We start from the raw sequence: 23,951 nt of genomic DNA on the forward strand, positions 1-23,951 counted from the left end.
TTTGCCGAACGATCAGGGATGCCTCTTTCCCACAATGTTGGCCCATCTCTCGGAGGTTCATACACGAGATCACCCATCTCAATGTCACAACCTGTGTTCCAGGATTTGAAGTTATGGTTTATAGTGGTAGAGGTGCTTCCAAAGAAATTTTAATACAGCCAAATCTAGGGAGTCATGCCTGAGGTAATAGTAATGGAAAAGTAGCCGTCTTCATCTGCTATAGATCAGAATTGGAAATCCTGATAGCAAATAACAGGAAACATTGTTATCTTCAAGGGTCTGCTAGACAAAAACTTCCCCTAAAATGGCTTCAACACAGCATCGAGTCTCTTTTATCCATCCTTTTGGTGTATTTTCTTAGCGCTTCTTTGTTATGTTGCGGAAATGGTTAAGAATAGACAAGATAAACAAAATTCAAAGCTACACCTTGCGTTCTCTCTGCCACGATCCGACATCTCCTGGCAAGGCTACTCCAGCATAAGCTCCATTTGCTGGTATACAATCATTGCTAACAAGCCTAGACATTGAACAAGACAACCATTAATATAAAGTAAATCAGATTGATCATCTCTGCTTCCCTACCTGTCTCGCACTAACAATCCGTCGTTGATCCGGTTTTTGGTAATCCTCCGAAGCTGGAAAATTATAAGGCCAGCTTTGGACTTCAATCATCATCTAATTATCACACTTATAAACCTTTATTAGCTGTAGCTTACTAAAAATGAATTTCCTTGAACTATTGGTATAGTTGAGGAGTTAATCTCGTTTTAGACATAATGAAAATAACCTGCAATTTAGAGTCCTCCCAAATTGAAAGAGGGTCATCTCCATCCATCACAGAGTTAAAATACATAAACACGGGTTCAGATACTTTCTTCCGTGCCTCACCAGCTCCAATATTTGGCACCAAACCATCTCCCGAGTAATGAGCACTGAGAAACATCTGATTATAACATTTTGATCCCATAATAAAATGCAGTTAGAAATGAAGAGCCTAATTATCATAATGAAGCTGCATTGCTTACTGCAAGAGTGGTTGGGTCAAGTTCTGTTTAACAGGTCCGCCGGTTCGAAACTCATCTCTCGGTGTAATTTGCCGAAACCCTACTAGCGGGTCCATGCATATCCACCCATGTACCTTGTTGTCTTTAATTTCATTTTATAATGGAAAAATTCAAAATCTTATAAGAATTAAAACGAGAGAGAAAGAAGCATGTATATACCTCTCCTTTGAAGTCTGGCTCGACAGGATTGGCAAGCTGAACGGCCTCGGGATAGGCCAAGGGTTGGCCTCTTGGCGGCAATCGGTCATCAGGCAATGGCATGTATCTGTCTGTTGTCCGCTACGGCCATGTAGTGAAACCTATCCATTCAAGTCAGCCACGTTGAAAAAAGGTCATTGCTCTGTATTTTTAAAGAATTCCATTTCTTAATATTCTCTCTAAGTTTCCGTGTGAAAATAGATCCCATAAGAAGGAAAGAAAAAACAGTGATTAAGTTTGTTTACTTGTCCTTCCTGAGCTTGAATGCAATCCTAGTAGAATCCTGAGGAACCACGAAGCATTACATACAAACCTATAATAGAATTGTGTCAGCTTAGTCATTACCTTTTGTCTATGTTCAGGGGAACGAGCTTGCCCTCCAGTGAATGAGACTTCCACTTGTTCTTCCGTTTCTACTATAACCTTAGGACTTGTTCCCTTAATCCTGTAGTAATTAGACCCTCACTGAGCTCCAGCTTAAGAAAGAAATGAACAATCTCCCTCCATTGACCAGATTTTAGTTTTGAAGGACCCGCTAACTGTTATAATTTTAGTTATGGATCATTTCAGGTGTTCATATAAAACTGCACAGAATGTGCTGATCATATATAACAAGAAAGTGTTGAATCCATTTTTGGTTAGCCTAAGTCTGAGTTTAATGGCATGGTTTCTTAAGCTGTCATAGCATTTTAGAGATAAGAGGGCCAAAAAAGAGAGTATACACAGAAAATGTAAAGTACCCTCTAGTAGATTCAATATCGTTTAGAACTTCAAGTAAATTGTCGATGCCACTATATCTTTATACTACTGACAATTCCATCTGGATTTCATTAAGTGACTTGCAGAATTCCATCATCCACACCACTTATGTACATGCAACGTGAAAGCTGAACTTAAACAAGGGGCAGAAAAACTTGAAAGTCTCTTGCGTGGCATTCGAGAGAAAATAAAGAATGTAACAAGAAAACACAGTGGGGAAATTAAATTTAACCTAGTTGACGATCTTGAACAAGGAGTTGGCACCCCTAAACGTGGCATGCTAAAGCCCTTGAGCCCTGATAGACGGACCCTGGAAACAATTTAAGTTTAGATGTCTCTATTTAGGCTGCAAGAGTACTCTGCAAGTGATGCTTACTAAGAAGTAATAATGGAGGAAGTCAACACACACACACACACACACGAGGGAGGGGTATTATTATAAGAATCTATTGTTTGGTGCATTAGCAGATAGAAAGGCGTGCAAGAATCGGTATACGTGGATCAGAGCTGCAAAGCACACATCACTGAACCATGACAACTGTGTGAGATAGAGAATTAAAACTTCCAACCCCTCAGAATTCTGTTAAAACTTTGTTGGCGGCAAGGCATGCAGCTAAATCTCCTTCGACTAGGCTTAGCTTTATTCCCTAGGATTGCACTTGGTGAACAGATTTTTATTGGTCAAGCGAAATTGGAGGGGCTAAGACTGTCATATATAAAAGGAGATGGGATTAATTAACTTTTATATTTATATAAATTAATTCTGAGTCCCTCTTCGGATCAAAACACAACGACTGCATTAAGAAAAATATGAGAGCTGTTTTTTTTATGCAATTAAATACTTGAAATGAGGATCAAAAACTTGTCCAATATGTCAATCATCATACATGTTAATAAATAAATAAAAGTTGATGGGGGCTTCTTCAACCTAATGAGCCAAGTGTGAATCGGTTGCAATATTCAAATAGTGATATGGTTAAAAAAAAATTTAACACCATTATTGTTTTAACCCCTGCCAACCCTAACTCAAATGTAGTACATCAAATTATCAAAAGATTAAGTGGCAAAAAAAATCTATGGAGCAAAATGAAAAAATAACGATACACCATATTAACTCATGCTAACTCGCAAAATCAATGACCTAGGCGATCGACATGACCCAATGAGTTAACTCGGTTGGATAATTTGCCTCTTTTTTTTTCTTCCCTTATTCTTCTCCTTATTAATCCTTGGCCACGTCTCAATTAACCTCGGGTTTTATTAAATAATGGAGACGCAATTTAAGAAATAAATAAATATTGAAAGATTAAACTTGACTTCTGAAGGATGAAACTAAAAAACAATTAGCTTAAAAAAAGCAAGGAAACATGGGTAAGTCTCCTATATTAGGGTTAATCATCCAAACTCACAACTTGTGAAATCCTAGATTTGGGTTCAATAAAGAATCTCAATTACCAACCAATTTAATATTGGAAGATGAAATCGTAAAAAAAAATCTAAATTTTAAAACTTGCCAAAGGAAAAAGAATTGCAACAAAAAGAATGAGGACCAAAGCACATAGAAATTTTTTTTTGAATGATGACAATATAAAAAACTTTCAATTCTAAAAATCAAATAAAACAAAACTAATAGAAATTAAAAGAATGAGGACAAAATATGATTGATAAAAAATTGAAGGAGGTTGAAATTTAAAAATAAATAAATGTTAAAGGATGAAATTGAAAAAAAACATTAGCTTAAAATAAGGAAACAAAACGAAGTAAACCCACATGAATCTCCTAAACCTGGGTTTGTCCCCCAAACTTGTAACCTACAAAGTTCTAGATCTTAATTCAATCAAAAAACTCAATTTCCAACCAATTTAATATTGAAAGATAAAATCATCAAAAAATTAAATTAAAAAAATCTATCAAAGCAAAAGTGCAAAAAACAGAATGAGGATTACATCACATAGGAAAAAAAATTAAAGGTGGATGAAATTGTAAAGAAAAACTTCAATTCAAAAAATTATCTAAAACAAATAAACAATAAAAAAAACAAAGACCAAACTTTATAGATAAAAATTTAAAGGAGGATGAAATTGATAAAAAAAAAATTTCCAACTCTATATACCATTACAAATTAAAAAAAAATAGTAATTAAAAGAACACTAATCAAATATGAAGGAAAAACAAATCGAAAGGTTGGTTTGAAATTTTGAAGTGTCACAAGCAAAAATCGAGGTGGAGAGAAAAACAAAGAGAGCAAAAAAAGCTCACCAGCACCAAACCGGAACCAGATTGCCACACGCATTGCCGTGGAAGGGAGAAGTTGTTGAGATGAACCTAACCATACCAAGAGAGCTCACCGTTGATCGTCGAATGCGCCATTTGAAGGCGACAAAGTCAATGACATTTTGACGGGTGCTATCCACACTCCAACATATTTTCTTTTCTTTTTTAATATATTTGTCATAACTGATTTCTGGGTTATTCCCTAAATTCAACTTTTCTCTTCCAAAAATCAAAAAAATATATTCAGGCTAAAAACAAAAAAATCCAAAAAATAATAATAGTGAGAAGAGAATATCGGAGCGCTTAGAAAATGGCTAGAAATTGGTTGAGGAGGCTCAAAAATTCAAAGATTAAAATTTGACAGTATATTTTTTACAGATGAAGAGCCCTGTTGACAAAGAAAATTCAATTTAGAGAAGAAAAGTCAAAAAAAAATATTTGTAGACTCAATTAAATTTTATTAGAGGTTTAATTGAATTTATGAAGGGTTTGATTGCAAGAAAAAATTGATTTTTAAGTCAATTTGGGGTTTAATTGGAAGAAATTAAAGTTCTGGGTTAAATTAGAATTTTTTAGAGTTGATTTGGTCAAATCAGGGGCTTAATTGCATAAATATTAAAGTTTTATGACCAGTTAGGAACTTGATTGAAGAAATCCAAAACTAAGGACCAAAAGGGAAATAGGTGCTGAAATCTGGGGCTTGAATTAAAGTTATTCAGAGGTGAAATTGAATAGAATTGAAAGTTTGAAGTCAATCAGGGGTGTAATTAGAGATAAGTCATAAATAGAAGGACTAAAACGTAAGTGGCAGAAAAGTTACTATTCATCTTCTTCTCCAACGAGGCTGCCCGAGGGGCCTCCTTCCCAAGGCATTTGACGCCTCGTTTCCTCCCCAAATTAGATGAAACCTGCACGAAAACGATCCTGTGATACCTGACTACACGCTAGTATAAACCGTCCGGGCTTATCAAGGCTGTAGAGGCGGCGACACCGCCCCAAAGTAGCCAACCCTACCAACCATTTTCTTACACAAAACTGACAGTTCATTATTGCTTTTTTGAAGCAATGGTTGGAGTGCTTTCGGGTCTAACCAAGGGCAGACATTTGACACTAGAAGAGACAAAGTGTCCCTCTTTCACCACCTATAAATAGATGTGATTTTCATGCGCCATAGGTGGGGAGATCTGGGTCCAAAGACTGCAAAAAAAACCAGCCTCCTTAACGGTTTGCCATCTTCACTCTCCTTCTCTCTCTCTCTACCATTGGCCACCACCACAGCACCACCAGTGAAGCCAGCGTCCTCAGCCAGACCAGCAAGGGCACCTCCTCCTCCACGCTAAGTAACTTTTCTTTCCCCTCCAACATCTCCTTCTTCTTCATCTCCTCCTGCATGCAAAACAATATATCATTCTACATGCAGAAGGATGGGAGGGGGGAAATAATTCCCCCTCTTTTCCTTTTCTGGGTTGGGCCGGTTCTGGACCAACCCTGATGTCTGGGCCGGGTCCGACCCAAACCAAAGAAGTAGAGAGTATTGTTGGGCCGAGATCGGCACAACCCTTTTGGGCTGAGTCCGGCCCAGCCTATATATTTTATAATATTATCATCAATTGACCTGTATGAAATGCTACCTAAATGAAAAAAAGAAAAAAAAAAGACTGCATTATCATCAATTGGAGGAGCTTTATTTATTTATTTATTTTATGAAAAAAATTATTATTTAGATGGAATAGTCATATATTAGATTATTGACCTGTATTATGTTGGGGGTCAAATTAAAAATATTTTAATAAAAAAATAGATATTGCTAATGTGTTTTCTAGTAGAAAAAAATTTTAAATCGTGTGGGGATTGATCAAATATGATCTGATGGACTTTGAAAATAAAAAAAATAATCTGGACAACCGATAAAAATATAATTTGACTAAAAAAACTTAAGATGATAGTTTTTGTTAAATATTGAAATGACAACATATTAGATTGATTTGATAACTTGAGTTAACTTGTCAAATATGTGACGTGGGTCATGAGACCATGATAGCTATATAGAAAGTAAACCGAACCAAAATATGAACCCAAATCCCTAATCAACACAACATTGAATGATGAAATTAAAAAAAATCGATTAATAAATAAAACAATACGACCTTAGTCATCTTAAGTTAACAGACCAAACCTGTAACTCAAGTAAATAAAGCACAATAACCTCAAAAAAAATAAATCAAATTAAATTATAAATACTAATTCTCAATCAACCAAACATTAAAGAATGAAACAGGATAAAAATTCTAAAAAAGATAAAAAAAAAAAAACTCGAGTTAATCGGGTCAACCCACTAAATTCATGACCCAGATCATGATACTAGAATAACCTAATAGAAAGCAAATCAAAATAAATTATATATCCCAATCTCAATGTTAAAATATATAATTAAAATTAAAAAAAAACCTAGTATGTGATATATGAGGAGGGAATTGTGAATTCCCTTCTTATTTAGCTTTTGTTAATTAATGTTTGCTGGCTTTTTTCTTTGATGATTTAAAATTATCGTAACTTAGATTAACTTTTAACTTATTTTATATAATTGAATTACATAAACGAAAACATTTTACTTGAAGGAATCATTGTAGCAATCACACCAAGTAATTTCTCATGTTTGCAGATCTAAAAGGCAGCGCATGATTCTTGAACCCATTTGAGTTAATCATAACCAGGCCCTTAATAGTTTAACAAAACTGTTTAATTAATTCTTCTTTTTTCAAAAACTATATTTTTAAGCTTTATTTTTACGCCAATTTTATGTCCCTTCTCTGAGGAAAAGGCAAAGTTGATAAAAATAGAAAAAATAGACGAGGAAAGAAGGCTTTTTTTAAAAAAAAAAAACTATTAAATTGATTATGTCCAAAGAACCATTTAATTATTTTTTATACTACATGTACCAATTAATTAGTTTCAATCAACTCCATGAATTAAGTTTGAATTTACTCTCCATCGTTTCAGTTTCCGCCTCTAAAGGGAAAACAATTCGCGAGTCCCCCAGCTCTGACTTTCGCCACATCTGTCCCCACGAATCAATTTTAGTCCTTACCTGGGAATGGAAACAGGAGGAATGGGCACACGATCATTGATTCATGGATCTCGCATAGAATTTCTTTCTGCAATAGTGTTTACGAATTGATATTGGAATATACATCTAATCCGATGACAAATGTAACAACCCTGATTTTCTTTTTCTTTTTTTGTGATACATTAAAAATTTTAAGGTAGTTTTTTTTTTTTTTTTGATATACAAGTTTTACCAAAATTTCTACCAAAAATTCGGCAGAGTCTCCCTTATACTGAGAGGTCCTAAGTTATCGACATATACCTGTTTACACTTCTAATATCTCACATCTCATAACTCAATCACGACCCAATCGTCTTGGGTCTCAATCCCACAAACAACATCCTTATCACAACCATAATATTTATAACATACATTGAACAATAAATATCATTATAGAATAATAAATGAGATAAACACGCATACATGAAACATGATTATATGAATTTCAGAATTAAGTTTATCTATTCAAGTTTAAACATCAAATATATAAATTAAGTTCTATAAATGTTTTAATATTTCAAAATACAAGGATAGAACTACATAACCAAAAGTGAACAAAAGCTAGAATCTACTTCTGTAGTACACGCGATGGTCCTGAAACAAAATACATATTATTGAAACATGAATATCACAATAAGTATAGTAACACAAATATCCAACAATTTAAAAAGACAAACATGTATTCATATTCTATTCACTTCTCCATTTTTGTTTCCATTGGAACTCTTCTTCATTCAACTATTAAAACCGTTTCATCTTCCATTTTTAACTTCCATTCAAGATTCCATAAAATCAACTACAACTATTTCTGCCTAATTCATTTTCAATACTAATTCCACTGGTATCATCATCACCTCGTAGGCGTCGATGTTTAGCAATCCCCTTACCCGGGACCCTAACATATACTAAATGTATGTTAGTTCATGCCCCATAGGCAGGAGTGTTCAAAAAAACCGAAAAACCGATTAAACCGAGAAAACTGGAAAAAAAATAACCGATAAAACTGAACTGTGAAAAAAAACCGATTAAACCGATTAAAATTTTGAAAAAATCGACCGGTTCAGTTCTTTTTAAGCCTGGAACCGAAAAAACTGAACCGAACTCGAACCGAAAAAAACTGGATAAAAAACCAAACCGGAAAAAATCGAGCCAAACCGAGCCAAAACCAAGCTAAACTGAAAAATCGAGCCAAACCAGTTTGAACCGGTTTTTGCTCTAAAAAACGAATCGAACCGAAACCGGTCGGTTTGAACCGGTTTCGGTTTGGTTTTGGTTTTTTTAAAAAAAATTGGTTTGATTACTTTTTTTTTGATAAAAACCGAACCAAACCGAAAATGAACACTCCTATCCATAGGTGTCAATGCATGATGATCCCCTTACCCAGGACCCTAACATACACTAAATGTATGTTAGTCCATGCCCCATAGCTGTCAATGCATGATGATCACCTGTAACATCCCCCATTTCTGGGATAAAACCACAATCTCATGTCAATAGAAAAACAAAGTAGTTAAATTTTATATATATATATATACATATTCACGGTCTTCGTGTTAACATCTACCGGAAATTTTGACGGAGTCCCCCCTATACCAGAAGGTTCCAAATTACTGACATGTAACCTGTTTACACTTCTAACAGTTCACATCTCATAACTTAATTCCCGACCCAATCAACTTGGGTTTCAATTCCACAATTATACTCACACCTATCAACCATAATATTTATCATATGCATGATATAACAAAAATATCATTATGGATGAATAATTTAAATAAATATAAATTCATAGACATGAAATATGGTTATATAAACGACAACGTTAAATTCATCCAATCAAGTTTAAACATTTATTATACAAATTAAGTTATACAACCATTTTCATGTTTACAAAATACAAGGGTATACTCCCTAGAACCTAGACTTCAAAAAGGAAACATAAGCTAGGATCTACTCCTGTCATGCATGCGATGATCCTGAAACAAAATACATATTATTGCAAGGTGAATATTTCCATAAATATAACAATATGAATATCTAATAATTTCAACAGGGTAACATGCATTCATATTTCATTTACTTCTCCCTTCTAGTTTTTATTTATTTAAAATCTCTTCCTTATTCAAACTATTAATAACCATTCCCTCTGCCACTATCAACCTTCATTCCAGACCTTATAAGATCAACGTGATTACTTTTGCTTATCACATTACCGATACCAATTTCACTGGTATCGTCATTACTACCCCATAGAAGTCGATATAAGGCGATCCCTTTACCCGGAATCCTAACATACATTAAATGTATGCTGGTCATTCCATGGTGATCCCCTTACCTAGGATCCTAACATACACTGAATGTATGTTAGCCAATACATGGAGATCTCCTTACCCGGGATCCTAACATGCACTAAATGTATGTTGGCCATTCTATGGTGATCCCTTTACCCGGGTTCTAACATACACTGAATGTATGTTAGCCAATACGTGGAGATCCCCTTACCCGGGATCCTAACATACACTAAATGTATGTTAGTCCATTCGTGATGATCCCCTTACCCAGGATCCTAACATACACTAAATGTATAATAGCCAATACAGGGTGATCCCCTTACCCGGGATCCTAACATACACTTAATGTATGCTAGACAATACATGGTGATCCCCATACCCGGGATCCTAACATACACTCAATGTATGCTAGTTTATGCCTCAAATCACACTTCTCATATTTTCCTTTTTCAGTGATAATTTCATCACTTGGCAATTCACATAACAACTTTTCACCTTGAATACACATACATTTAATAATTCACATTTCACACCACAATATATTAAATCATGGAATTTAACTAGGAAGCATAGGTGTGAATCACCTACCTGCAATAGAAGCTATACTCGTGCTCCCCTGCTGTTGCTGTTGCACCACGTCTGTGGTCCCTCCTGCAAATCACAGGTTTATCTCATAAATTTTCCTCACTCAAGGATATGTTTTATAATAACCATATCAACAACCAATAAGTCTTTCTTTCAGTCATTTCTTAGTACTTTATGTTTTTCTCTTTTCACTCATTATTACTGTCGTTTTTTGTCCAATCCTAGTTATCATTCCTTTCTTTATATTTGGACTTTCACTGTCCAACTGTTACTGCCTCGTTTTTGAACTGTTACTGTCTGACCTCTCCTCAGATTTTTAACTATATCTGGAGTTATAGAACTCCGATTCAAGCGAAATTTATGGCATTGGAAAGGAAAGACATGAGGCTACAAGTTCTATGTTTTGAGAAGAACCCAGTTCTGCCTCTAAGGTAGTCAAAATCACTTATTAACAAACGCTTGGACTGTTACTGTCCATTTTTGAATTGTTACTGTCTGACCTCTCCTCAGATTTTTAACCATATCTGGAGTTATAGAACTCCGATTCAAGCGCAATTTGTGGCGTTGTAAAGGTAAGACATGAGGCTAAAAGTTTTAGGAAGAACCCAGTTCTGCCTCTAAGGTAATCAAAATCACTCATTAACAAACGCTTGGACTGTTACTATCCAACTGTTACTGTCCATTTTTGAACTGTTACTGTCTGACCTCTCCTCATATTTTTAACTATATCTGGAGTTATAGAACTCCGATTCAAACGAAATTTATGGCGTTGGAAAGGTAAGACATGAGGGTACAAGTTCTATGTTTTAGGAAGAACCCAGTTCTGCCTCTAAGGTAGTCAAAATCGCTCATTAACAAACACTTGGACTGTTACTGTCCAACCGTTACTGTCCATTTTTGAACTGTTACTGTCTGATCTCTCCTCAGATTTTTAACTACATCTGGAGTTATAGAACTCCGATTTAAATGAAATTTATGGCGTTGGAAAGGTAAGACATGAGGCTACAAGTTCTATGTTTTGGGAAGAACCCAGGTCTGCCTCTAAGGTAGTCAAACTCGCTCATTAACAAATGTTTGGACTGTTACTGTCCAACTGTTACTGTCTATTTTTGAACTGTTACTGTCTGACCTCTCCTCAGATTTTTAACTATATCTAGAGTTATAGAACTCCAATTCAAACACAATTTATGGCGTTGGAAAGGTAAGACATGAGGCTACATGTTCTATGTTTGGGAAGAACCCAGTTCTGCCTCTAAGGTAGTCAAAATCACTTATTAACAAACGCTTGGACTGTTACTGTCCAACTGTTACTGTCCATTTTTGAACTGTTACTGTCTGACCTCTCCTCAGATTTTTAACCATATCTGGAGTTACAGAACTCCGATTCAAGCAAAATTTATGGCATTGGAAAGGTAAGACATGAGGCTACAAGTTCTATGTTTTGGGAAGAACCCAGTTCCACCTCTAAGGTAGTCAAAATTACTCATTACTAAATACTTGGACTGTTACTGTCCAACCGTTACTGTCCATTTTTGAACTGTTACTGTCTGACCTCTCCTCAGATTTTTAACAATATCTGGAATTATAAAACTTCGATTCAAGCGAAATTTATGGCTTTGGAAAGGTAAGACATGAGGCTACAAGTTTTATGTTTTGGGAAGAATATAGTTATACCTCTAAGGTAGTCAAAATCACTCATTAACAAACGCTTGGACTGTTACTATCCAACTGTTACTGTCCATTTTTGAACTGTTACTGTCTGACCTCTCCTCATATTTTTAACTATATCTGGAGTTATAAAACTCCGATTCAAGTGAAATTTATGGCGTTGGAAAGGTAAGACATGAGGCTACAAGTTCTATGTTTTGGGAAGAACCCAGTTCTTCCTCTAAGGTAGTCAAAATCACTCATTAATGTACATCCAACACTACAATTTCTATGAAGGAACTTGATCCTAATTCCTTCATTCTCCTACCCAAAATCTCTTTGAAGGTCAAGAGACGAAACTGTCCAGATTCATCAACCTTTCCATTTACACACAACACATAAAGTTCTTTACTTTAACAACTCTTACTTTTTCCTCAATTCAAGTCTAAGAACTCAATATATAAATTAACATCCAGGCATCAATTCATAATCGACTTGAAATGACTCATAAGACCAGGTTTAGAATATCTTACCTGATGCGAATCAAGGCTTCGAACCCTCCTTTTCTTTCTAATGACAGCCGACCCTCCCCTTTTCTCTTCTTGTTCAATTTTTCTTGTTAATCCCTTTCCCACCAGGGTTTATTTTACTTATAACCCTCAATCTGGGATGGGTTTTTTTTTGAAATTTTGGTGTTTCTCTCTTGATTTGTAAAAATAGATATAAAAACTCCCTCTTTTCTTTCCTTACGTAGCTGCAGATCTGTTTTGGTGAGAATATGAGTATTTATGCTCTATAATCATTCTTATTTGCATTTAGGCTCTATTTTCTTCAAGTGTATTCGTTCTTGCCCCCACTTCTTTTTATTTTAGTTTATTTTCTTTAATTTAATCCAGCTTTGTTTTTTTTTTTTTTGGGATTTACATCACCTTACCCGGGATCCTAACATATACTAAATGTATGCTAGTCTATGCCAATTTCATCCATTAATATTGTCATTCTATGTCCGGCCATAGTTATCATTACAAATTTTCATTTCGAACATGACTTGTTTCTTTTTGAAGCTACGATGTAACATCACATGTTTCCTGAAAGGAAAGGACCCAAATTTTCACCCTTTGATGCGTCTAAATAGTCATTTTAGCGATTTTTTGAATTGGCCAGCAGACGTCGTATTCCGATCTCTCCTCAGATTTTTTACTATATCTAGAGTTCTAGGACTCCATTTCAAGCAAGTTTGGTCTCATTGGAAAGTTAAGACACGGGGCTACAAGTCCCATTAAGGGAGGAGAAACCAGTTCAGCCCTCAAGACACTCAAAATTATTCGTCAACAAATTAGACCTACTGCCCTATAGGGTCTGTCATGAACCAGTCTCAATTGGTGACCCATAACTAGAGTTCTATAGCTCTAAATTGAGTAAGGTCAGTTTTCTTAGTTAGTCAACATTCAAATCTATAATTATTATGAAGGAACCTGATCCTAATTCCCTCATCCTCCTACTCGAATTCTCTTCACAAGTTAGGAGATGAATCTATCCAGATTCATCAACCTTTCCATTTACACACAACATCCACAACTCAACATTTTCTCTTTATCTCAACCCCTAGCCATATCATATGTTGTTTAAGAGTGTCAACAATATCTTTTTAAGAGTCAATTTATCCTAACTAATTGATATATACCATTGTGCGCAAGGTACTCTTATTCGTTCCAGTAATATCACAACAAGTTTGATACATATCAATGTACGTAAGACACTCGTATCCATTTCAATTATGTCATAACTAGTTGATACACATCCATGTATGTAAGGTACTTATATTCATTCAAATATTTATCGAAGCAATAAAACAATAAATTATGAAATCAATGAGTTTACAGAAATTGAAAAGACAAGGTGTGATGCACATACCTAGAGTATGTGCATGTGTTTCCACTCCATGCAATTGTCCAGTCCTTGCGGCTTTCTCTGTACCACCAGAGATTCAGTCTTTATCAACAATACAACCAACATCATAACTTTCTTTAATTTTCATTCAACTAGTATTCTCAAACTAATCACATGGAATTTCTTTAGGATCTCATACTTTTTCCCATTTTTATGTTTATATTCATTCTTATAATTTTGTTATCAAAACCATCACTCAACAACAATTCCAAGCAAAGATTGAAAATCATCTAATTCTGATCAATTTAGCTTAACCAACCCAAAACATTATCTAGCGTTTTAATCATAACTAAAGCTGTAAAACTTTGTTTTGGGCGTGATTTAACTCCATCAAAAGCTAAAACATAGAAATACAACTTTTATGAAAAAGCCAACTCCAAATTATTTTGTTTCAAGGTTCAAAATCAACAATCACAATAACCCCTCATTTATATGTAAAATTTTTGAACAACGAGGATTTTCATCCCTTGAAAATCCATTTCAACTTTCAATTTATTTTCATGCAAAAACAACATCATCCAAGGTCATTTGGCATCATTAAATCACAAATTCAAACCAATTTTAAAGAAAAAGATTCAAACAATTTCTCTACCTCTACAATTTTGCAAGATTAGACCAAAATAAGGAAACCCATTCCTTTTAGCATCTCTCCTATTATTATTATTATTATTATTATTAATACAACAAAATGATGAACCATTCATTTTCTTTCACTTTCTCCTCGTGCGATTAAATATATGCGACAAACCTTAACAATTAATATTTTTAGATCATTATCACAACAACAATTTCACCCAATTAGTCGGAATCCATGACAATCTTCATTAACTAATACTTATGGCTAGCTTTAAATATGTTTTATTTTTTTGAATTTCTTTCATTTCAATTTCTTCATGGTTCCACCCCATTTATAACCACACAACCAACAAGTTAGCTTTTTATTCAATCAACATGTTCATATAGCAATGTTCCTTACTATTCTTACACAATAATCATTCTTCCCCTCATATAAAGAATACACAATTAATCTATAATAATACTAATAACAAGAACATATTTTACCATTACATCTTCCATAAAACCTACACCCACACAATTCTAATTTAATCCAAACTTGTATTTAATCAAGCTTACTACATTTTGCCAAAACTAGCAATAGATTCAAAAGGAAATAAGTCCTCAACCTCTGATTATTGTGTTAAACCCAACGGTCAGACTATATATCATAGAGTTGTACATAATATATCTCTAAATCATAATGATCCAACGGTTAGATCTCCTTGGATCTGAATAAAACCAAGCTTACCTGAAAAATGGACGAGCTACTGTTTAACATGCACGAAACCTTGCCAGAGAATGAGTTTTCGATCGCCACCGTCCAGAATGAATGAAACATCTAGGCGCACCACATATCCAAGAATGGGCATGATCCAACGGTGGAAGAGAAAGAATCGGTCGGCGACCAAACTGCCCTGCAGGTGTATTTCCTTTTTGTTTTCCAGGAAATCTCCAATGATGATTTCTATCAAACGGATTGTGTTCCTTCCAATCCCTCCAGTCAGTTCGTAGAGGAGTGTGATAAGAACAACATATCCAAAACGCAGCGTGATCCAACGATGGATTCCATAGATATGAACACCGGATCATTATTGGTTTTTCTCCAAAATCTACGGTTCTCTCTCCATCCGATTTTCTCTTTTTTTTTTTTTTTTAACTAGTGGCCTCATTGCAGTTTTATAGGCACTATTTTCTATAATTATAATTTTGTTCCTTATTCATGTCTTTATGTATTTTATTTTATTTTTCATGTAAACTATCTGGTTTATTTCTATTTAAATCGCTAGTCTTTACCAAACTTCTATTGGGATGAGATATTTAACCAAGGTAGAAAAACATATTAATAGACTTCATGAAAAATTTCATCCCGATCCGACGATTGGATTGAGAGCTCTGCTTCCTAATATAAAATTGATCAACTTTTTCATCAACAATCCAAATTTTCTTTTTCAATCTTTACATAAAATCATATCGATTTTCCTTCTAAATCTTTAAGGTCATTTTATTATTTTTAAATATATGTTCATTTTAGAATTTTCACCTTTATTTATTTATCAGGCTTATTATCGTTTCTAAATAACATCACTGATTTTTAATCAAAACTTACACCTTCAATCCTACCCTTTTTATTGCACTATCCTTTATTATAATGTATCTCTATTACCTCCCTTATTTCTTATAAACATTTTGTTATTTTTTACTTATTATTTTATTCATCAAAACACGTTACGAGTTTCTGTCTTAATAAATTCTAAACCAAAATTTATTTTATAGAGGTCATCCCTTCTATTTTATATCATTATTTATCTATTATTTCTGATCTTGGTTTCATCACTCATTGAAATCATACCACTTTCAATCTTACACTTACATGAGAATTTACACATCTGCATATTCAGGGTTTCTCCCTAACTGGATAGGATATTTTACTTAAATGAACTGGAAGCTTCATTACTGGATCCAGAAAGCGGAGGACCTTCTAGACGTATGTAGTCATACATGAGACCCTGGAAAGGGCTGGTGCATCTTGGCTGCGTCAAGAAGATGGTATTCTCTCCTTCGACTAGCCGAGCTCCTGGAATATTCACATTATACAGCCGGTAGAGCCCATGAATCCCATGTCTGGCAATTGCGTTGTCCCTCCCTATCAATCCGCTTGTAAATAGTGGACGTTGTGCTTTTGCATCATTAACACGAACCTTCGAAAAAGATACCACCAAAAAATATAAAAAAAAGATTTTAGCATTGAAAATTTCAAGCAAAAATGGATGTGGTCGTACTGGGCCTTTCATTCTCTCAATCCTCCATGTGCACCGTGCAGCAAGTGAATATTCAGTATGGGAAGGGACATTACCTGCAATTCTGCTAGGGTTGCAGATGCAATTGCCACTCTCAGTTTGTAGCTACTGTTCCGATCCACTTTGTCAAGTTTGAACTTGATTTGCCATGTAGTTCCTACTTGTGTATCATCGTCTTTTCTCCTGCAGCTCAGAGAAGCTTGAAGATGAGACATAATTGTCATGATAATTAATCTATTGACTAGCAAACACATCAGCTCTGAGTAAGAATACGAAAAAGCTAGGATTATAACTACCCATGTTTTTAATGCTAGTCAAGATTCATAGTCTATACTATATTCTATATATTTCTGGTATGGAAGCATTATAACATAACCAAGGTGTTGGAGATAAGATCGAACCTGAATAGTTGCCTGTATTTTACCATTAGTGCATTGCTGATAGATTACCAGTCTAAATCAATTGGTCTTTTAGCATATTAATCCCGAAAGAATACATATCAGCTACTTGGTAAAGTACGATGTTTTAATGGATGGTGCTATCTAAGTAATAAATCTCAACTACCATTACAAAGTGGCTGACACTCAGAGTCAAGCAAATCCCAAGATAAAAGAACCGCACCTGACAACCTGAGCAAAGAACCAGTCTTTTCTGTAGTCACTGAGACCGACTGTGTAAACCAAATCTGTATCAGGGTACAGATCTGCATATCTGCCCCACAAACCATACTGCCGAAATCTTCCAGTATAGGGGTAATGTTAGATTCATTAAACAGGAAAATATATCAACATTCAAATCTAAATTAACAATGGATCCCAAAATACTTCAAACACCCACCAGAAAATAAGCTCCGTATGGAGGATCATCTTTTACAAGTATTACCGCGTCTATGATACCTTCTTAGATTTTTTATATAGGAAATCCAAGGAGAGCTAACCTGTCAGGATGATTGGCATATAGATTATTCATAAACTTTGGATCAGGACCTGGAATATAGAACTCAGCAGCGGAACGGTCAGGGATGCCTATTTCCCACAGTGTGGGCCCATCTCTTGGAGGCTCGTACACAAGATCACCCATGTCCATATCACAACCTACGTTGCATGATATTTGAACTCTGTAACATCTATCATTGAAAAAACAGTACTCAAAAGAGATCAATAGAGTTTGAGGAAGAAAACCAGAAATTATGTTCACGATAGCATCCCATCTGTAATCTCCAAGAAATCCAGGGACCCATGCATAAAGATTGTAGTCCCCGGTGCGTATGTTTTTAATAGAGAAATAGCCATTCTCATCTGCTCTGGTCCAGAATTGGTAGTCCTAACAATAAGTAACAAGGAAGGTTATGATGAGTTCAGCAGTGTTTAGCTGTGACCCCTGACCTAATATGAAGTAAAAAGACAAGATTGTGATAAGTTCACGTTATTTAGATCTGACCCCAAAACTTGATAAGAGGTAACAGGCAAGATTATGACAGGTCAAAAGCAGCATTTAGATGCAACCCAAAAAATAACTTCTCTACACAGACAAGATCAATTTATCTTTTGAAATGTTCTAGGAGCTTGTAACACCATGAATTATCTCTCCCAAGGATTTCCTTAGCACCCCCACAAAAGCTGCTATTACAAGCATTTTCAAAGAATATGCATTTATCTAACTATATAACATAAGCAAGAAAAAAGTATGGAGGTCTACCATTCTAATGCTGTTCTCTGAGTAAACTCATTTTTTGCATGTATAAGACTAGTATTCACAATTGACACGCATCCTCTATTGATGTACTGCAGTTGGCCCTATGAGAAAAGGCAGCTAAAGAAAAGGAAACTTTGCGCCACCAATTTGCCTTTTTGTATTTGGAATGATACTAAACTGCAAAGCCCACCACATTTAATTGTATCTATGCATGCTAAATATGATTGGGCTTATTAATTTTAATTTCAACCAGGATCCAAAATAAAGCACCAAAATGACATGACTGTTGCAATCATTTTAGAATAGCAAGGAAAATCTACAAGTTTATGTACAATGAAGTAAAAATTCCCATTATTGAGTTCTGTATCGCTAGCAAATTCCCCCTTAAGTAATAGCTAAAAGACCACAAAACTAATTCTCAAAGAAAATGGTTAAACCATTGTAGCTAAGTGACCTTGGATAATTAAAAAGCATAACAGGATATTCTATTTTTAGGAAGATAAAGAATTAAATAGTCTTGCATAGAACATAGAAAATACTTAAATCACCTTGCATTCTGTTTGCCATGATCCAACATCTCCTGGTGGGGCCAACCCCACATAAGCACCACTTGCTAGTATATAGTCATCACTTATATTCCTATGCAACATAATAACAAAAAATTTAATCCCATTCATCTACCCAGCAAATCAAACAACAGAAGACAAAGAAGAATAATTTTTGTTTTAAATTTTTTTGGAAGTTTGTTTGCATTGAATAATAAGTCCATGATTCACTGGTCTCATTTGACTAAAATAAAAGTAAAATCAATCATGTAAATCACTGGTGACTTCCTAATATCAAACCAGATCCATCTCACCAGGGTACTCTTTAAGAAAGTAATAATAGAAATAACATGAAGATAAATATGGATGCTAAATCCTTGTCTTGCACACATGAATGTACTTAGGCTACAATCATTTCTGCTTTTTATTAATTTCTTATTTACAAGATGGACTATTATTTTCCTACTTGTATGGCTACCTGTCTTTGACTAGTAGTCGTCCACAAACATTCCCTCGTTCTTCTGACTTTTGGAAATCCTCAGAAGCAGGGAAGCTGTATGGCCAGCTTTGGACTTCAGCCATCATCTGTATATAAACTTAGCTCAATGTCTGTACAACTGTCCAATCAATTTACAGGAACATGAACTTGTGGGTTTGTGTTAAAACCTGCATTTTAGCATCTTCCCACAGAAAGAGAGGGTCCTCTCCATTTGATGCAGAATTAAGATAGATAAAAACAGGGCCAAAAACTTTCTTCCATGGTTCACCAGGGCTTATACTCAGTACCAGATCTTTTCCCGCATAATGTGAACTATGAAACATCTAATTATGTCATTTGAGTTAAAAGTTAATGGAGTTGAACATACAACCAATAATAGCAATAATGACACAGACATGCCTGCATCCATCAACATGTCGAAACATTTCTACAAAACCATAGTCTAAGATCAATCACTTACAGCAAGAGTGGTGGGGCCAACATGAGAAGTGAGATTCTGTTTCAGGGGCCCAGCAGTTCGGAATTCATCACTTGGTGTGATTTGCCAGAACCCCACTGGAGGCTTGAAGCATATCCACCCATGGACTTGATTATCTTTGTTTTCACATGAATATTGGTACTTGTCATCCACCTAAAATCAAGACCAACTCAGAGCCCAATAACAACAACAACAACAAGTTACTTATACGTTAAAGCACCTCTCCTGCGAGCTCTGGCAGTTTGGGATTAACGAGAATGACAGCTTCTGGATAAGCCAGGGCTTGACATCTTCCTGGCAAGCGGTCATCTGGTAAGGGCATCAATCTTTGCCTGTTATCAGCTATAGCCATGTACTGAAACCTATCATCCACTCCAAAAGAACCTAATGGTGACTTCTTTGCATGATCAATGAAGACAATTTTAAACACTCTTTTATTGATTATATGAGGGATGATGTCTTCTTCTTCTTTATTTTTTTCATGACACTAGTGAAATTTAAATTAGAACCTACAAAGTCCTAAACTTAGCAAACAGATAATATAAATATCATTGGTGATACTAGATAATATATATTCACATTCACAAAACAATAAGTAGAAATATCTTTGTAACTGATCATTTAACTATATGTACCAAACCAGAGGAACTTCAAGTTTTTGTCAACATGTACTGAATTATTCACACCACAACCAGAAACAAATCTCAGGCAATCTATTAGGAAATTGACAAAGATGCTAAGATATGTACTTGTCTTTCCGGAGTTTAAAAGTAACCCTTGTTTCGCCAATATCAAAACCAGGCCATTCCTGCAAGTGCTCGTAAATGGCATATGAGTAGAAGCCTGACGAACCACGTAGCAATATAAACCTAGAGGAGAATTAAAATACTTTTCGTTATTTTTATGAATATATATATATATATATATATATATATATATATATATATCTTATTCCAATGGCATTTATACAATTATATATGCATTCATACATATAAAAATTGAACAGGGACCTTTTATCTATATTCAAGGGAATGTATTTGCCTTCAAGTGAGGAATCCCACATTCTTGTAAATGAGAGCTCAACCTGCTCATCATTTTCCACTACGACCCTAAAACTTGTTCCACTAATCCTGCATAGCAACCAGTTCATTCGCACAAGCATATGAATTAGAACCAGCATTATTTTTTTGCTATAAAAGTGAAGAAGTCCACAAATAAAATTTAGCACGGGCATAATAGTGCGTTTTGAGAATAATGAAGAAGCAAGAAAAAGAGGTTAACCACAAAACTCTGTATCTTTTTAATAATTCAAAAGCTTACAGAAACATCGTGTGCATGTCTGCATATATATATATATATATAGAGAGAGAGAGAGAGAGATGTATGAATAAATTTTTTAAAGCAATCGCATATATATATTCATTCCAAGACATGTCAGCATAGCTTCACCATGCTCACTATTTAAATTTTAAAAAAAAATGCAACCTTTTAAGTATTTTAAAAAAAAATGCAACCTTTTAAGTAATGACTGTTCTCTGACAATCAGGTTACATTGTACAATAAAGAAAAACTCCAGTTTCAATTTTGGCTTCGTAACCAAACAAAGACTTTATTGGTTGAAAAAAATGTAAGGAAAAAGAAAAAAGGGGCATACACATCAAATATTCCGTTGCCTCCAGGTGGATTCCAGTGAAGATCCCAGTACCTGCAATTACAAATAAAAACAAGTTAGTTCCTAGTCACAAGTGACAGGAATCTTTCATCAATATCAGCATGAATCAGTTTCAAAAGAAAAGGAATCTATGAATGGCTAAAAATCATTTTCACCTGTGAATCTGCATTGTTTAATTCACTATCCTAAAATCAAACAGTGATGCTATGGTTGCAAATATATGAGTCCCTGACTCAATTACTAATTAGCCACTGCTGTTTATGTCCACATAAACAGAATCATTTGGAAGATGGCCATACCACAAGCTACATGTGGCCTGCCCGTTAGACTAGAAAAACTTTTCAGAAAATAAGGTAAGGGTGTTTGAGCTATATTTCTATTCGGTATACAAAGAAATATGTGTTAAGACAGTAAAAAGAAAAGAATACTATGTACATAAACAGCAGCTGTAACACCATTTACCCTCTATTTGTTTCACGATTGAGAACTTCAAGCAAATTGTCGATGCCATCATATCGTATCCCGGTGACAATTCCAGCTGGTTTCGATAAGGTAACTTGTACTATGCCATTATCCATCACCACCTGAAGAAAGCATGCATCTATCTAATCAAATACAAGATACATAAAACAACCTAAAACTAATAACACTTGAGCTTAAATCTCAACTCACGAATAATAAAACCTCTAAACTATCCACCACATTAAATAAATAAAAAATTAAACAAAACCATTGCATAATTACATGGTGATCTTGAATATACAATCGCACTGCCTGAAATGGCATGGTGGGACCACCCTTGTTAACTCTTGAAGCTCTTTGACCACGATCCAAATCTCCACCTGAGTTCCATATTTATTTACATGGATAAATAGCATGGATTAATCAACCTAATCACTCCATTCCAGTGTGGTTGACTGGATAGTTGATTTCTTAGAAATCAAAATCAAGTTTTCATTTTATTTCTTTAATCAAAATCAAGCATCGAATTAAGAAGATAATTTTAATAAAAAAAAAAATTTGTAAGAGTTACCTCCAGGATTTTGACAAGAGGAGGAAGCGCCGTTGTTGTGACGCGTGCATCCACCAAAGTCACGGAGAGAGCCAGCAAAACTGTGCAATCTTTTCCACATTTAGGCACACAAAAGGCAAGTCAACGATCGGCGGTGGTGAATTTGGTGGTAATAATTAATGGATGGCGGCAGCGGCAGCGGCAGCGGCAGCGGCAGCGGTGGAATGTTAAAGGAGGAATTGGAATGTTGTTCCATGATCTAATATCAAAAGTACCCTTTCCCCAGTTAACCGTAACTGATTGGTGATGATTTGGCAAGTGTCGCTTCGCTAGCCTATGCAATGGCAATGGCAAGGGTAGTGGGAAGAGAAAAAGGGATTATTTGGCACGTGTCTACTCCACTCTCTTTTTATTTTATACTTATTTGTGTACCCAAAAGAAATTATTTCTCATAAAATTTCAAGATTTCATAAACAATATTGACTGCCAATTTTAGTAAATTCAGGAGAACCATATCCATAAAAGGTAATGTGGGAATTGGTTGAGAAAAGGAGGATACGAATGCTCACCATACCCTCTCATTCTAATTTTTATATTTTCATACATGCCGTCTCAGATCATGTTAGCCGTAATAAATCCACCATGCTTTATACATATATCAAAAGCATTTGTGTGCAACTCACGATGTGATGGATATCTTCAATGAGAAGATTAACTCGCAATATAATAGTATTTTCATTCAAAATTTGCCAGCTAGAGGTATAATATATCTACAGTAGCACCTAGCATGATAGTGCATCTAGACTTGATGATCATGTGGTCAAACAACCCCTAATAAAATAGATAATATTTCAAAAAGTTGAAAATCAGGTTAAATATAACCTTGATCCAAAAGTAACTCTTTACCTAGAAACTAAAGGTATTTGAAAAACACTTGGACTCATAGATAACCTTGTATCAAAAAAAACCCTAAGCATGTGAATGATGCCACAAAGTCAATTAACCATCGATAAGTTAGTGTACGATCTTTCTACCTGCAAAGAAATGTTGTTTTGCCACAAATAAACAAAAGAAAAATTCACATTTATTCTCTAATTTGTTGTTGAAATTGCAGCTAAAAAATATATAATATAGTCTCCTTTAATCAACCCTAATAGATCGTTTCTGAGATGCAAGCTAATGAATCTAAACCAGTAATCAACTAACATAAGTCTAATAATTAAATAAACTCCTAAACAATGTCTAATGAGCTATAACAAATTCAAATTAAAAATAATTATTTAAAATTAAATAAATATATAAAATAGAAAAATTAAAACAA

General features: G+C 34.8%; 1 protein-coding gene and 1 pseudogene across 4 annotated transcripts; both read right to left on the reverse strand.

Annotated features, from left to right (window-relative positions):
- Positions 1–420: 420 nt before the first annotated feature.
- On the reverse strand, positions 421–4,416 carry LOC133694398 (uncharacterized; annotated as a pseudogene).
- Positions 4,417–16,215: 11,799 nt separating this feature from the next.
- Positions 16,216–23,011, reverse strand: LOC133695033 (rhamnogalacturonate lyase B-like). Of its 4 annotated transcripts, none has more exons than XM_062116778.1 (16): positions 22,652–23,009; positions 22,363–22,460; positions 22,081–22,202; positions 21,601–21,651; positions 20,988–21,076; positions 20,696–20,815; positions 20,167–20,330; positions 19,929–20,099; positions 19,636–19,791; positions 19,448–19,554; positions 18,973–19,063; positions 17,911–18,052; positions 17,667–17,823; positions 17,351–17,467; positions 16,786–16,912; positions 16,216–16,630 (listed from the first exon to the last, which is right to left on the reverse strand). In XM_062116778.1, exons 1-16 carry the CDS (start codon positions 22,749–22,751, stop codon positions 16,358–16,360), a joined length of 2,085 nt encoding a protein of 694 aa, XP_061972762.1. In that variant the 5' UTR covers positions 22,752–23,009; the 3' UTR covers positions 16,216–16,357. The 4 variants fall into 4 exon arrangements, 3 of the variants coding, with proteins under 3 accessions (XP_061972762.1, XP_061972761.1, XP_061972760.1); XM_062116777.1 differs by having other exon boundaries at positions 20,167–20,308; positions 20,957–21,076; positions 22,652–23,007; XR_009842353.1 differs by having other exon boundaries at positions 16,491–16,630; positions 17,351–17,457; positions 20,167–20,308; positions 20,957–21,076; positions 22,652–23,011.
- Positions 23,012–23,951: the final 940 nt, after the last annotated feature.

The sequence above is a fragment of the Populus nigra genome, chromosome 5 (genome assembly GCF_951802175.1).
Source record: "Populus nigra chromosome 5, ddPopNigr1.1, whole genome shotgun sequence".
NCBI classification, from domain to species: Eukaryota; Viridiplantae; Streptophyta; class Magnoliopsida; order Malpighiales; family Salicaceae; genus Populus; species Populus nigra.

Excerpts from the sequence above, each read along its gene's own strand:
- LOC133695033 (XM_062116776.1), bottom strand. The coding sequence starts at position 22,751 with ATGTGGAAAAGATTGCACAGTTTTGCTGGCTCTCTCCGTGACTTTGGT. Across the intron at positions 20,309-20,695 it reads TTTAAACTCCGGAAAGACAA|GTTTCAGTACATGGCTATAG; the intron begins GTACATATCTTA and ends AGTGGATGATAG. Across the intron at positions 19,792-19,928 it reads TTGGCCCCACCACTCTTGCT|ATGTTTCATAGTTCACATTA; the intron begins GTAAGTGATTGA and ends TGACATAATTAG.